This window comes from Centroberyx gerrardi, chromosome 18, assembly GCF_048128805.1.
Source record: "Centroberyx gerrardi isolate f3 chromosome 18, fCenGer3.hap1.cur.20231027, whole genome shotgun sequence".
Lineage (NCBI taxonomy): Eukaryota > Metazoa > Chordata > Actinopteri > Beryciformes > Berycidae > Centroberyx > Centroberyx gerrardi.
This window is the reverse complement of record NC_136014.1, coordinates 929,974-946,748: the sequence shown is the minus strand read 5'-3', so window position 1 is coordinate 946,748 and position 16,775 is coordinate 929,974. Positions and strand designations below refer to the sequence as shown.

The 16,775-nt window shown below is 41.1% G+C and overlaps 1 protein-coding gene across 2 annotated transcripts in view; it reads left to right on the top strand.

The window, feature by feature from the left end:
* mcm9 (minichromosome maintenance 9 homologous recombination repair factor) overlaps window positions 1-16,775 on the top strand; it is a 117,571-nt gene that overhangs the window by 61,628 nt on the left and 39,168 nt on the right. For both annotated transcript variants that reach the window (XM_078289852.1, XM_078289853.1), the window contains exons 5-9: window positions 4,743-4,949; window positions 5,130-5,211; window positions 9,109-9,309; window positions 10,749-10,874; window positions 11,114-11,233. In XM_078289852.1, coding sequence (XP_078145978.1) covers window positions 4,743-4,949; window positions 5,130-5,211; window positions 9,109-9,309; window positions 10,749-10,874; window positions 11,114-11,233 — 736 coding nt within the window. The remainder of the gene's footprint in view (window positions 1-4,742; window positions 4,950-5,129; window positions 5,212-9,108; window positions 9,310-10,748; window positions 10,875-11,113; window positions 11,234-16,775) is intronic.

Here is a 16,775-nt window from a genome sequence, read left to right as displayed (position 1 = left end):
CTTGCAAATATAAAAATCTAAGACATGAGAGAACAAACTATGTACAGACCCAGCCAAATTCCGAGGCCTGGGACATGAAAACTTAAACCAAGTCATAGACTCTAAAACTGGAAAACCTGAAAAGGTCACCCGAACTCGACTTTCCGTCAACCTACCAGTATACATCTGTAGTACCCCCTATCAGCCGTATTAGGTGGGGAGTAATAAAACTTAAATGTGGTCTTTGTCGACCTCTACTGGATAGCAGCTATTATAGCGACAGATTTTATCTAGGGAAAATCTGACTTTCTGCTTAGATCAGTAAGTAAAATAAGCAAAAATAAAGAGCAGAAATAAAACATTAACAGGCTCCATTAATATGTACCAGTACAGATTACTAATGTTTAAGATAGAGAAAGGAGCCCACCAGTAGTTATTCATTTACCCCACAGGTTATGTCCTTAAATCAGCTCTCTTGGTAATCTTCTTCCTGATGAACTCCGATGCTTCCTCAGGCGAGTTGAATCGATGACGTGCTCCATTGTGTTTAATCTCCAGAGTGGTGGGGAAGTGGAGTGAATACTCTACTCCCCTGTTCCTCAAATCAGTCTTGACTTGTTTGAAGGAGACCCTCTGATCCGTGATTTGCTTGGAGTAATCCGGGAAAAACATGATCTTAGCTCCTTGCCAGAAGATCTGTCCCTTCTCCCTGGCTGCTCGAAGTATCTCCTCTTTCACTTGGTAGCGGAGCATGTTGACCTTGACGGACCGCGGTCGGTCCCCCTCTCTCTGGTCTCGCCTCGGCGGGCCGGTGGGAACTCGATGCGCTCGCTGTATCTCCACTGATGGGAACTGGCGCTCCAGCATGACTGGAATCTCATGCTGTAGAAACTGAATCATGTAATTTCCTTCTTTCAACTCCGGTATTCCCAGGATTTTAACTTTGCAGCGTCGTCCTCTATTATCCAAATCATTGATGTGGTCTCGTAGCTTTTGCATTTCTTCTTGGATAGCATCGATTTGTTGTTTGGATGTGTCAGCGGCACTTTCCAGCGCAGCGACCCGTCCTTCAGCCTCCTCCATGCGGGAGCCCAATGTATCAATTCTCCCCTCGATGTCCTCTACAGTAGCCTTAATTTCTTTTGTGTCATGTTCAATATTCTGTGTGGACACGCGAATTGCTCTTATCTCTGAGGCAAGAAAACTCAGTGTGGGCTCACCGACGGTCGCACACGGTGCAGCTAGTGCATCTTCTGGTAGCCTGCTAACGAAGGCGTCCATTTTCTTGCTAGCTTTAGCCGGTTGCGTCGGTGGTAAATCTTTGAGAAGCTGAGACTTCCGGATTTCTCGATTAGGCATTGGTATTTTGACTCCGAAGAGATGATAAGCTATTCTTGTTAACCACTAACTATCTTGTGCGAAAAGACAGAGGTAATTATCGGTAACTTTATTTTCTGGTGTCAGGTTCACGGAACAACTTTTTACGCTGCCATCTCCGTCGAGAGCCCACGTGATCCCAATTTTACCTTTATTTACAAAAACACTGCATGCGTAAAAGCACATTGGAAATATTTGGAGAGGGGAGCACTGAACACAGGCACATTCACCATCGTTTTTGACAAGAAGGTGACGAGAGGGGCGTATTTATAGTCATTTGCATAGTTAATTCATTTCCTGTGGGAAATGTTGACACTGACATTTGGGAAGCACATGCAGGGTCAAAACTTACTTGGTACTGGTGTATCTGTGTTCTTGACTGCAAGGACTCGCACTACAATCACTATAATTGCCTCCGCCAATGGACGGGGTTGTTTTTGCCCTATTCTGTCTGTCTGACTGTTGGCAGGATATCTCAAAAGGTTATGAATTGATTTGCATTAAACTTTGTGGAAAGGTTGGTCATGGGGCAAGGAAGGACTGATCAACATTTCATACCAATTGGCCAAAGGGGGTGTGGCTTCTCACAAAAAGGCATATAACTTACAGATTCACGTAAAACATCAACCTGTTATCCTATCAGCAGACATAAGAAGAGGCAAACCTTCTCATGTCCCATTTCAAGTATATTTATGAATATGTGTGCATCTCCTGATGTGAAAGTTGGTTATTGGTCATGGAAGAAATTGTTATCTTTTGGTGAAATTCCAACTACTAGTTGGCATATCTTGACAATTGCATAGCGTTGCCAGGGGTATACGCTCTACTGAATGCTATCTAATTTAAAATACAAAAACGCAAGTTCTTGTGCATTTAAAAGCTAAGTCTCAATTCAAACCATCATGCCTACACAGTGTGAGTGTGTTTGTGTCTGTATGTCCATCGTCACCATGGATCTTTTTTTTTTCCGCATATAACCAGAGGACCCTTATTTATCCAAAGAGCACCAATTCCACAATTTTTAACATTGGAAGCTAAGAAGCATTCCAGCCTCTTGTTTTTTGTTCATACATTTGTGTTGGCAGTGCACTCCCAAACAAGCAGCAGATAATGTACACAGGGGAAGCACACATAAAGAAGCAGTAATGCTGATCAATTATAGTCCATTAGAACCACCACAGGACACCACAGGACAATCACATTTAATGCTCTGACACTTTCTTTACAATAAATATGGACTGCAAGTCATCAGTATTACTGCCCCTCCATGTGTGCTTCCCTTGCATTTATCAATACATAGGATATGATTTTACTATCCCTTGTGCCATAATCCAAGGTGACCATTCATATAGAGAACAGAATGATATACCATGCAGTTGAGTACCATAGAAAACATCAGGCTATACTGTCATAAATCTACAGGACCATAAGACGGGTAGCAACATCACCAACTTCATATTGTAGCCTTCAGGGTAAGTGAGTCAGTGTAGGCAAGTCATTGGGGTTATCAAGTGGGCACCTTCCCTCACTGATGTTTTGTTCAGTTAGGCCCACAACACCTCATTCGAGTGTCCTGGAACCACCCCCCTCTTTACCCATTCACAACAGATTCAAATCCACTGCCCCACTGCTACCTACCACTTTGTCTTTAGTAATACTACCTTAGCATCTACACTGCGGACTCTGCTAGTTTGTTCTCTACCTGTACAGACTCTGAATTCACAACCCCACTAAATGCATTTCCATGCTACATTTGCCTACCAAACACACTTTATGCTGGCTCTAAGTAGGGCTGAAACGATTCCTCGAGAAACTCGAGTAACTCGATTACTAAAAATCATCGATGCAAATTCTTTGCATCGAAGCTTCGTTTAATCCATATAACTATATACACACTCAGTGTTTCGCACGGATGATTATTACTGTTGCACAACACGCTGGAGAAAGAGAGAGAAAATAGCGAGGGGCGAAGAGAAGAGACAGGCCAGAGAAAACAACAAAGTGTCCAAAGTTTCGGATCCAGTGTTGCCAACTTGGCGACTTTGTCGCTAGATTTAGCGACTTTTCAGACCCCCCTGGCGACTTTATTTCTCAAAAGCGACTAGCGACAAATCTGCCGACTTTTTCTGACCATGGGAAGCAATGTTAATGTGTTGAATCCCAAAGCATTTGGCAATAAATTGGTTCGGCTGATGCCGGTTTTCTCTACTTGCTTGTCTAATCCAGAGAGGTCTGACGGTCACAGCGCTTCCCACACACAGCGTAGCTCCTTCCCTCCGCTGAGAGCAGGGACTGTAGGATAGGGTCCACTTGTAATTGCTACCGGCGTACGCCGAAACTGGCCCGGGTGGGCGGAGTCAGCACTTAATATTAAAACGGGATGAGATGAAGGCTAGTAAAGAATGCACGTTAATTATGGCTATATGTAATGGCTAGTTAAGAACGTAAATCAATATGGTGGCTAGTTATGATGTCCCTAAGTTAGCTAAGTTTTGCTCAAGAAAATAACCACAGAAAATAAAATGCTGCAGTCAATTTGTGAAAGCCTGAGCTTCATTCATGTTATTATTATGATAGTCACACACACATACACACACACACACACACACACACACACACACACACACCTACTCCCCTCACAGTGATGCATAAAATACCCCAGAAAGCAAAATATCAGGTGGTGTAAGTAGCAATTGGAGCCTAAAATGCACCAGTCCAATACAGCAGGTATAATCAGTTTAGTTTGATTGCAGTGAGTAGGGTCAGCAGGTGTAGGGCAACCCTTCAACATAGTAAATAAATGTACATTAGCCAGTCTTATGAACTTGTATGATATTTAGGCCTAGTAATAAATATCAATAATAATAATTATTTCACCTCGCTTTCAGTAAATCACAGTGTCGTATGGACAGCTTCGTGCGGACAGCTTTTCTCTTTTGTATATTTACTATTGCTCTTTAATAAAGCAAAAGTATTTCTTATCCGATTACTCGATTAATCGATGGAATAATCGGTAGAATACTCGATTACTAAAATAATCGATAGCTGCAGCCCTAGCTCTAAGTATTACTACCAAACTAATGTTAATACAAGTTTACCCGGTAGTTCTTCCAAACCAGCCTAAACCAGTGTATGTGTGTTCATTTCTCAATGAAAAATAATGGACTATCTGCTTTTGTTGTGTGGGTAAACGATGACAGCACAATGTCTGGTTACATGTGCACTGATGGTTACATGTGAGTGTTGCCATGACTACTGTAAGAACTTTTGTCACAGTAAAAACAATAATGATGTTACAAACAATAATTAGGTTGAGTTTTACTTGAAATCAGTAACAAAAATGTGTAGCCCATATTTATTAATGAAATACTCTCCACCTCTCATAGGTCCTGGAGTACGAGCGCGATTACATGTGCGCAAAGTGTCGGCATGTTTTTAGCATGCAAACTGACTTCGACCAGTTCCATACCTTTGTCCCACCCACGGCCTGCCCCAATCCCGATGGCTGTAGCTCCTACAAGTTCACCTGTCTGTCTGGAGGATCTAAGCCTGGTGCCTGCAGGGACTTCCAGGAGATCAAGATACAAGAGCAAGTAATAAATGCCTCTGATTTCAATTCAATTCTATTCACAGCAAGGAATTCTGTATGTGATGCTCATTTTTTTTGGCTATGATCCTCTGCCTACTTTGGTCAAAATGCTATTGCTGTAAGTAAGATTGTGTTCTTAGTCTGGTTAAATGAGGGTTAAAAATAAATCCTCCCCTCCCCCCAGGCCCAGAGGCTGTTAGTGGGCAGTATTCCTCGCTCTATGGTGGTCGTCTTGGAAGATGACCTGGTGGACATTTGCAAATCTGGTAAGAGCTGTAAATGATAAGGTTTTACATTTTCTTCATAATGAAGTCCCAATCAATTCACACAATCACTTTGAGACACACCAGGGTGACTAGTGCCGTAACCAATTGTTTGATGCCATTAAAGGAGTGGTTTGCCGCTGTTCACTTGATTTCTTACAATGCCGTGGCTCTACAGAGATCATCAAAACTTTTCAGATCCAGAGACATGCCGTTCCCCCGAGACTTTCACTGCTACAAAAACCACTACAATACCCAGCGTGCATCGCTCAAGTTTTTTCCCCGAGCCCCGAGTTTATCTAGCTATAAATTCCTTGTTTACATAAATGCCACCTGGCGCTCATCGCTAGTTGTCTGCAAATGCAAACCGAAATAAACAGAAACAAAATTGCAACAAGAGTACACAGGCCAGCAAAAAACAGGATATGAATTCCCATTTCCTTTTGCCTTTATAGGTTAACACTACATTACGGTTTGCTAGTTAAATGTTTAATTATATAGTTAATTTATCATTGATTAACCACTAATTGATATACTAGTTAGCTACTCACTACCTCATAGTCACTATTACAGTATTACAGTTTTTCACAATTGCTTACACACATTTTCTGAAACTAAGGCTAATTTTCACAAAACTCTAAACACAAAACACAAAACCACTAACACAAAATGCAAAACTCAAAATGCAAAATGACACAACCATCATATGAATACATCTCATTAACATCCGACTACACTGATGTGCTCAACGGAAAACACTATTATGAATATCTTATCAGTAGACTTATGTCTTTTGCATGTTCAGAGTTAGACTTATGCACAGCGGCCTGTTGTAAAAGGCTGTTACAGTAATGTATATACCGTAAAACTTTTTAAAAATTAAAAGCCGAGTCCCAATTAAACGCCGAGTCCTTTTTACTGGCCGGGTGTGGCTACACGTTTTGACAAATAAAGGCCGGTCTCAATTAGAAGCTGGTTGCCATTGACGCTGCAAAGCAGTTTTTTTTTTTTTTTACTTGCATTCAAACATCATTCACATGCTTGCTGATCGCCATGGCGGCACAGAGAAAAAAGTACGACCTGAAATTCAAGCTGTCAGTTGTCAAATTTGCTGAACAAAACTCAGGAGAAGCAGCAGCAAGACATTTCTCCGTTGAAAAGTACAAGCTCTTGCAACTTTTTTTGGCTTTCATCCTTTCTAAGGTAGGCTACCGGTATTTTGATACGGGGCTCTCTCTCTCGCTCTCTCTCTCTCTCAGTGCGCTGTCTCTCGGAGCGAGATCAAATGAATGATTCGTAATTGATATGTTATTCGATAGCCTAATTTTATGCAAGTAAACAATTTGATAGTATTTCCCATCTTTGCTGAGCAAGAGTTTTGTGCGAAAGGAATTAAAGGCCTGTCCCATATAGACGCCTGTCCCAAATATAGGCCAGTTGAGTTCAGTGTTTGAAGCAAGTAAAAGCCCGGGCTATTAATTGAAGTTTTACGGTATATACACAAATATTGTTACGTCCAAATACTTTGTCAATCACAAATACTTTATTTCAACACTTGAATATGTGTTGGATATGTGAAGTGTTCTACATACAAAACACATTGCAGTAGGAGAAAAACAGAAAAAAAGGTTTTCTGTAAAAAAACAAAAAAGGATTTAAAAAATGAGGCTGCATCCTGCCTCCTATTTGGGTCGGACAGCACCTCATCTACATCACAAGCCATGTTCACCCAGACTGGTTGTCTCTCAGTTCTGCAGAAGATCTAAAAACAAGATGTGATTGGTTATGGTCCAGGAATATTTCTACAGTATTTTTCAATATGAAATGACACATTACTGTAACATTGGCCAACCATCACATGCCTACTGATGTGTAGGACTACTGCTACTACAGTAGGGCTGTGCCGATTATGAAATAAAAAAACAAAAACACTGGCTCTTTGTTAATTAAAAGATCTGTGAAGAGATATGAATAAAACGTGATGTTAAAATCACTCTTACACTATAACTTATACTATAACACTAGTATAAAATGTAAAATATAAAACATAAAATCACTTGTATAAAATCACTCATAAAATGTAAAAGGACTTGCAACTGAGCCATAATAACAACCCTCGCCTTGACTCATCCTGTCCTGCACTCTGATCCTCTCCATCATCAGTCCCTTCCAATCCTTGTGGTTGTGCCTGTCGTGCGCTACTTTCAGACCTGACAAATTTACCACATCTCGTTAGTATGAATGGGTCCACACAAACTCTCTTGTTAAAGAAATCGCTGATTCTACGAGCCATATCTGCAAAAAAACATATTCTTTTATCCAATGAACAACAAGCTACTTTCTATCACCATGAAACAAAGTTTATGAAAGCTGTTGAAGATACACGCGTCACTGAGAGAGGACTAAAAAACAAACGGCGATAGGCTTCGATTGAATAAACGGGTGGAGACGGGAAACCGTTTGACACTTGGTGCGACAAATTAAGGGAACCGGGTGTTTGTTCTGTACTGTGTGCTCAAAGAGGCTACAGCACTAGCAGAAAGAAAGTGCTCTTTTGACATGAGGTCAATCCCAGACACAACGCCGCTGTGTGTGCACTCCGGTATCTGACCACATTGCCGGGAGTGATAGTTACAGCTGCCGCTCCAGCAGCAATGACAGACCGGAACGTGGTCTGTCTTTCACAATTTACAATCGTCATTCAGCATAAAAATGTGGCATTGCTTTGGCTGTTCTCTATGGAGCCCCCCAGGGGTCACCTCACCTGGTAAGAAAAAAGTAATTTGTGTGGAAATCCATACGGGCACTGATTGGTAAACCGCGCCTGGCTCCGTGCGCACAGAATACTAAACCGAGCGCATGGATTAGTAAATCGTGCCCTCGAATTAGTAATCAGCGCACACGGAGTCCTAAACCATGCCCCCGGATTAGTAGACTGTGCACACGGATTTGTAATATGTATATTGATAATGTCAAACAGGGACACCACAGTGGCCCACAGAGTTGCATATAAAATTTATAGATGTATGCATTAACATGCTTTTTCTACAAGCATGATTTATAGGGAGTAAATAGGATTCATATTGTAACCAAAACACACATCGGATCATAAATTAGACCTACTGGTGTGATCAATCAGTGGTTATGGTTCACATATAGGCCTAGGTGCCTGATGGCTATTATAGCTCACTATATGTATGCCAAACGGTGTGTAATGGTTATGGCTCACTGTCTATAGGCCTAAAAGTCCTTCTTTGATGTTATCAACGTACATGGTTTACTAATCCGTGGGCACTTTAGGAGTAAATCGTAAGAAAACCGTGCCCACTGATTTCCACATCATTTTTTTTTGTACCAGGTAGGTACCAGGTAGGTGTATCACTAGGTTTATTGATTAATAATGCTGTATGTTGAATATTCATTCATTCAGCACAGAAATGTGTCAATTGCTTTCGTTGTTGATCAGATGGTGACTCGGCTGACGGGAACAAAATGGAACCACCAAGATTCAATGCAACAACGGGACATTGCATACAAATGACGCTATAGTCTATAGTACAGTTTATAGTATAGTAGTGTGCAGTACCGCCTATATACAGTAGTCTATAGTACTGGGCAGGTAGAAACAGCTGGAAATGAACACCTGTGTGTCTTAATTGATCATGCAAACACACACAGTCCATCTCAAACTGTAAAGATGTTTTCTGTTCTTCAGTTCATTCACACAAGTATCAATTTGGCATTCTTAGATTTGATAATCACCTATAGTGTCTTTTTTTGTGTGAGTGTTTTTGACTGAGGTGTGATGATTTCTCGTTTTTCACTTGATGGTGGCAGTGTACAGTATTTTGCTCATGGTGTTGCTGACAATGATAATTTGATTGTATGTGGTGTTCCCAGGAGATGATGTGACAGTGTACGGGGTGATGCGCCAACGCTGGAAGCCCTTCTATGACGATACTCGCTGTGATGTGGAACTGGTCCTCAAAGCTAACAACATAGAAGTTAACAACCAGCAGGCTACTGCTGCTCTATTGATGGAGGACATCCAGAAAGACTTTAAGGACTTCTGGCACAGCTACCAACATGACCCAATTGCAGGTATGGAAGAATTTGCCTCACAGCAAATTCCGGTAACAGGACGGTTGTCTCAGCAAAAAACAAAAATCTCCTCAAAGCTGTATTATCACTAAGATCAACAAATCTAAGGACCAACCAAGCATTTGCTTATTTGTCACTGCCACATGGTGGCGGAATTTGCGGAATTGAATGAATACATTCGGGATCAGCAATGGATTTAATCCATCACTGGAGGAAATTCCCTTGCTGATTTTAAATTACCTTGGTCTTCGGTAATTTAAAATGTAACCTAGTGCAAGACACTGCAATGGGGAAGCACACAGCACCTACGCTCTTTAAATTTTGTTTATAGATTGTTGATATCTAATGTAGTTTTGAAGATATTCTTATATTCTTAAAGTTGTGAAGGAGTCATGGCCTATAAGCTAAATTGTTATAACTTTGTGATAGATGGTCCAATCGTCATGAAACTTGGACAACATGTTCACATATAATGAATGAACATGTGTGCAAAGCCATTCAAATATTGACCAATAGGGGCGCCACAAAGGCTAGAAAACTGTATCTACTAATCCAATTGGTGAAATTGTCATTAGTGAAAGTGGGTGTGGCCTATGACATTTTGGCGTATAACTCAAACAGAATTTCGCCAATCGCTATGGTAATCATGTTCCAACCTTTATGTGGAACATGCACACCAATTTCCATATAGCTCCGACCAGATTTTGCCCAACAGCAGCATTTTGAGTGTACAGCTAAACACAGTAAAGCCAATACGAAGTTGGATATTGACACCTTTTAACTTGCTATTACATTCTTCAGTATCAGAACGTAATAGCCGTGTGCCTGAAGGCTCAACAGCCTAGTATGACAAAACTAACAGTAATCTTAATGCAAACTTCCACGTTTCAGCTCTGGCTGCTGTACTGGCATGAACCCAGCCATCGCCGCTAGCGCCTATATTTGATTAGTTAAATTTATTTTTGAGTGTTAAAAAAATAGTTAAGGTACATACCCTTTATTATTGGGGAGACAATCCCTAGAGGATTCTATCTTCTCTATCTAACTTTAGATTAGCCCAGAAGGAAAAATTTTATTATTTGGCAAAATAAAAATAGATGGGACATACAACCAATATAATTGGGAAGATTAACCCTGGAGTCTTATTGTGTGATTATTGAATGGCTTTTTATTACATTTGACTTAATGGGGTCTTCAAGGATTGGGGAATTTCGGGGATATACCCTTGCTGTCAGCCCCCGACAGCATCCTAGTTCAAACTATAAAAATGCCCCTTCCTTGCACATTGAACAGCTATGTTTCAATTCAGGTCATCACACATGCGTGTGTGTGCGGCGTAGGTGAACACACACGCATGAACACACACTCATAGTGTTTATTGTCCCTTCTCCCTCCATTACTTTCCTTCTTCCTTCTTCATTTCTCTGCCCACTCTTTAGGCAGGAACCAGATCTTGTTGAGCCTGTGCCCGCAGGTATTTGGCATGTATGTAGTTAAGCTGGCGGTGGCCATGGTGTTGGCTGGTGGGGTGCAGAGAATAGATCCTTCTGGAACCAAGATCAGGGGTCAGTATTCTAGCAATTCTGTTTCACATTTGGTTAAATTTACCGTCTGATAACAAGGACACCTTTGATACCAATAATATAATAATTATCTAATATCGACTTATAATATTGAATATACTGTTTTCTGAATCTCAGTTAACTTCTGTAAAGCCATTGTCTTGGAAGCTGCCACAGATATTTGCTGTATTGTGCTTTATGGAAACATTGTCTCAGTGTCAGGTTGATGTTATCCTCTACAGGTGAGTCTCATATGTTGCTGGTAGGGGACCCAGGCACAGGGAAGTCTCAGTTCCTGAAGTATGCAGCTAAGATCACACCTCGTTCTGTACTCACAGCTGGAATTGGGTCGACAAGTGCAGGTACACCCTCTTCAGACTAAACTCACACGTTGAAAGTTTTACTATGCAGTGCCCCATATTTTTCATGAATTTATTTTCAAATTTATTATGTCTCAAGATAAGTGACTGGCTTCATGGTGTTTTTCAAATAAACAATTGAGCTTATGTTGCTTATGTGTGAATTGATTTGAAATTCTCACACTCAGAACAATCAAATACTGGGGCCTAAGTATCAGCTCCCCTTATTCAAATGAGCTAAGCCTGCTGTGTGGAGGATTTCCAAAGAGTGTAATTTCAAATGCTGCAGACCTGCCAAACCATGGAGAAAGAGCCCACACCATTGGGCACTTCGATATAAGTAAAATTCCTCCAAAACTGTAAAAGCAATATCCTTACCCTTTCATGGCTTTGGAATAATAATATAATAGTATATAATATATATATATATATATATATATATATATATATATATATATATATATATATATATACATATTACATATATATATATATACACTCACCGAGCACTTTATTAGGAACACCTGTACACCTGCTTATTCATGCAATTATCCATTCAGCCAATCATGTGGCAGCAGTGCAATGCATAAGATCATGCAGATACAGGTCAGCAGCTTCAGTTAATGTTCACATCAAACATCAGAATGGGGAAAAAATGTGATCTCAGTGACTTTGACTGTCTCTAGAGTCTACACAGAATGGTGTAAAAAACAAAAAACATCCAGTGAGCGGCAGTTCTGCGGACGGAAACGCCTTGTTGATGAGAGAGGTCAGAGGAGAATGGCCAGACTAGTTGGAGCTGACAGAAAGGCTACAGTAACTCAGATAACCACTCTTTACAACTGTGATGAGCAGAAAAGCATCTCAGAATGCACAACATGTCGAACCTTGAGGCGGATGTCACTTTGACACTGAGCTGAAAGCTGATACCTACCCAGTATTAATAAGGTGTTCCTAATAAAGTGCTCGGTGAGTGTGTGTATATACAGTATATATGTATGTATATACATCTGTGTGTGTATATATATATATATATATATATATATGTATGTATATATATATATATATATAATACACACACACACATATATATGTATATATACATATATATATGTGTGTGTGTGTGTGTGTGTGTGTATAGCACACACGAGTAGCCTATGAAAAAAAATCCAAAAACAGTCCAATCCCGACTGTTGCCACCCCCTACCATTATCTGAAATGAGTTGAACTACTGAGCCTAATGCTTAAGATAAATAAAAAATTACTATTATTTATGTATTATTATATAAATTGATATTATTATTATTATTATTATTATTACGATTATTATTTATTTATTTAATTACTAAATATCCTGCGTATATTTACATAGCCTAGTGTTAAGTGCTGTGGCTTGTTGGGGAGCTCTGCGAAAACACCATAGAAAACACTATAGATGGTCATATCTCCATTATATCACCACAGAAGCACAAATATATTAAATGATCAACTTACCAGGGTCTTCACTATTGTTGATGAATCCATCTGTAATGCAAGTTTTAAATGCAACACATTGTAGGATGATGGTCTCTCTGGTTTTGAATTATCACTTTCCTTTTGAAAATTGCGTCTGTTATTGAATTACCACAAAAGTAAACAAGGATACATGTTTAGGTTTGTTTATTTAATTTATTTATCCCTATGTCATTATTTGAGAGAGAGAGATCTAGGTCCCCTAGGCTTTCCTAATTATTGCCTGATCACAAGTCACGACTCTTGCTGAGAAAACAAATAAACATGTCAGCTTTTGAGAGTTTGTGAAGAAAGGGAGAAGATGGAAGACATAATGTTAATGTTTGCAAAGGTCATAATGCTAATGTTTTGCAAAGGTCATAGGTTACACAGCTTATTTTTATGCAATAAATGCAGCTTATTAAGTCATCCTCTCCTTGTGATCACTTTGTTTTAAGTCTTGAATATACCAAGCGAACAAAAATTTGAACGCAAATATAAATTGCAGACCGCCTGCTGCGCCATCTGACCGAAGCTGACCGCGCCAATATGCCATCCCGCGCGCCTCGTCTGTTTAGGGTTTTTTCGGTGCGTACCACCAGGCCTGAAAAAAATTCTAGGGGAAACACTGAACACATAGTTCTATCGCTCACATTGGGTTGAAAATAGGAAAGAATGTGTTTCTTCTTTCTCGACATTTTCACAACACAACCTGTCAGCTCTGCGGCTCAGAGTAAACTGTCGGAAAGCCGGAAAACTTTGGTCATAAAACGAACCGAGCCAGTAGTTTCAGCTCCTAAAACAGGTACAACCACCGGTACTGCTCTGTATTTATTTTTTCAGAACCGGAATGCGCGTTACTTCGTCAATTTCACTCCTGGAACGGTGTATCGGTGTGTTCCGGCCCATTCCTCTGCCAAGAGACTCGAGGCCATCTCTTAGTCGGAGACACCCTCTAGAGGCCATCTCACAAAGCGACATCTCACTAAGCGTTACCTGACTGAGTGACTGCCTGACCTGAATTTGCCGCGTGATGCCCTCAGCAACGAAATGCGCACATGCAGAGTGGGGCAGAAACTGGCAGAAAGGAAAACAGCTCCATAGAGAGACATAACCAAGGAGGTTCTATATTACGGAGAACAGTAGACACACACGGGAACACACTTGTTAAAAGGTTGTGTTCTAAATAAGAGAAGAAGAAAGAAAGTTGATTAGAGTTAGGGTTAGGTACAAGGCACAATGCATGGTACAAGCCCATCCAACAAAATAGAATAAAAATAGAAGCTTTAAAGTTTCCAAGCATATTTACTACAGTTGACTCTGTTGCAGTTCCTGAACATAATAACCCTTTCAGGAGTAGTGGATGCCTTTGATTCTTGACCTTTTTAATGGATTTTTGAAACCCGGCCTACTCTTCTGTGGAATGCATGGAACAATCCCATCCAACCTCCCTCCAGGTCTAGGGAGATCTCTGAGAACTACCAATTTTCTCTGAATGCCTGGACACTGACCACCTTTGGGGAACAATAATATTATTTTCATTATCTTTAGATTAATTCCTGTAACTAGTTTTCCCTGACATGGCAAGTATTCTCAGATACACCACCAGTTTCCTCTACAGTATGAAGACCAAGGGCCCCTCCCTGGACCACTCCCTCAAAGAGTGCCTGATGAGCCTTGGAGTTTTACAACTCAGGCCTCGGCCAAGAGGGAGAAAAGGAGGTGTCAATTTTCAAAAGAAAATTGAAGCCATTTATGGATACAGAACCATCAAACCACACTATATAACAAGGACTGTGAGTAACCGTTTCCTTAAAACCATCCAGTGCACTGGTACATGTCAGAAACAGGGTTCTAATCTCACAAGAGTGCCAAAGGTTTTTATGTGCAACCCCAGGTCTCTGATAAATAAACTGGATGAGTTTCAATCAACCATCCTCTCTAACAAAGTTGATGTGGCAGCTGTCACTGAAACTTCTCAGATGCCCACTCCCCATCCATGCTTGATGTTGATGGTTATAATGTGTTCTCCAAGCATAGAATGTCAAGGATAGGTGGTGGTGTGGCTATATATGTGAAAGACTCAATCCCCTGTAGACAGCTCACTGAGTTCCAAGTGCCAGTTGAACTGGAGTGCTTATGGGTGTGGATAAGACCTCATCGCCTGCCCAGACCCCTATCTGCCATTGTTCTCTGTGGTGTCTACTCCCCCCCCAAATACACCTCACCAAGAACTGCTAATTGATCACCTCCAAAATACCATTGATGATATTCGCACTAAATATCCTGACATTGGCCATGTCCTGCTTGGGGATTTTAATAGACTCGATCTGTCTGACCTGTGTAGAGGCAGCCTACTGTCACAGGTAGTCAAAGACAACACGAGAGGCAATGCCATCCTCGACATGATTGTGATCAACATAGACGATCTCTATATGCGCCCCTCCATCCTTCCACCAATAGGATGCAGTGATCATAATTCTGTTCTGTGGACCCCCAAAGCTGCTCCATCTAAAGACAAAGTGAAGAAGAAACAGACCAGACCCCTTAGAGATTGTGACATGTTTAACTTTGGAAAATGGGCCATGATACATTCTTGGTCTGAAAAGGACCACAATGGAAATAAGCCTTTGGGCTTTATTGTGTTTTTATCCTTTTGATGATTTCTGTATCTGGGGCATCCCTGGCTAGAGGGGCCACTTGTATTTTAATGATCAATAAAGAATTTCAATCAATCAATCAATCAAGTATATGAAGCCAAAGACGCAACCACCAGGGCTGATGCTTTCTACCAGACACTTACCAGTGTGTTGGATGTTTTTCCCAATCAAAATGGTGAGAGTCCACCCAACTGACAAACCTTGGGTTTCACCTGGCATTAAGCATCTGATTGGATTGCGACAAAAGGCTTTTTCCAACCAAAACACAAAACTGTGGAAACACTACAGAAACAAAATGCAACGGGCCCTTGCCTCTGCTAGGAAGACCTACTACTCCAACAATGTTGCTCAACTGAAGTCTACCAACCCCAGACAATGGCACCAAGAGGCCATGGCGAATGTGAAGAGAGCTGAGCCAGTAATTAGTGTACCTGGATCTGTTACTGAGGACACTGAGACAACTGCAAATATTATAAACACACAGTTTGCTGAGATATCATGTGCTTTGCCAGTACTCAATACCACCCAGCTACCATCCTTTCTCCCCTCTCCTCACCAGCTGCCCACCATCCTAGTATGGGATGTCTACAAAAGCCTCCAGGCTGTCAAAGTCAGCAAAGCACCTGGCCCGGATTTAATCCCCCAGAAAATCTTGAAGGAGTTTGCTTGTGAAATTAGTGCTCCTCTAAACTCCTCCTTTAAGGAGGGCTGCATCCCTAAACAGTGGAAAGAGGCAGTGGTTATCCCCATCCCCAGAGCCTCCCCCGCACTGTTAGAGCTGTTAAGACCTATTTCCTTGACCTCCCAGTTTGCAAGCTTTGCTGAAAACTTTGCTCTCCAGTGGGTTCTCAAGAACATCTCATTTGACCCCAGACAGTTTGGGAGTTTTAAGGGCAAATCCACCACCCATGCCCTTGTCAACCTAGTTGACTGTCTGTTTAAAAACACAGACAAACCTGGCTCTGTCTGTTCGCTGGTAGCTACTGATTTTAGTAAGGCCTTTGACCGGGTTAACCATAACATTATAATCAACAAGATCCTGAACTCTCTTTGGACCCATCCTTGGACCCACCCAAGGAACTCTCCTTGGACCCATCCTCTTCCTTGCTCTAATTGACAACACTGCCCTTGGTGCCCCCAACCCAATGTGGAAGTACGTTAATGACATCAATTTACTGGAGTCCAGACAGTGGCAGCAGCCCTCTTCCATGCAGAATCTGCTCAATGAGCTAAATATCTGGTCCACCCAAAACAACATGCTCCTTAAAGGAATAGTTCACCCAAAAATGAAAATTCAGTCATTATCTACTCACCCCCATGCCGATGGAAAGTCGGGTGAAGTTTCTTATTCCACAAAACAGTCCTGGAGCTTCACAGCAAAACAGCGTTGCAGC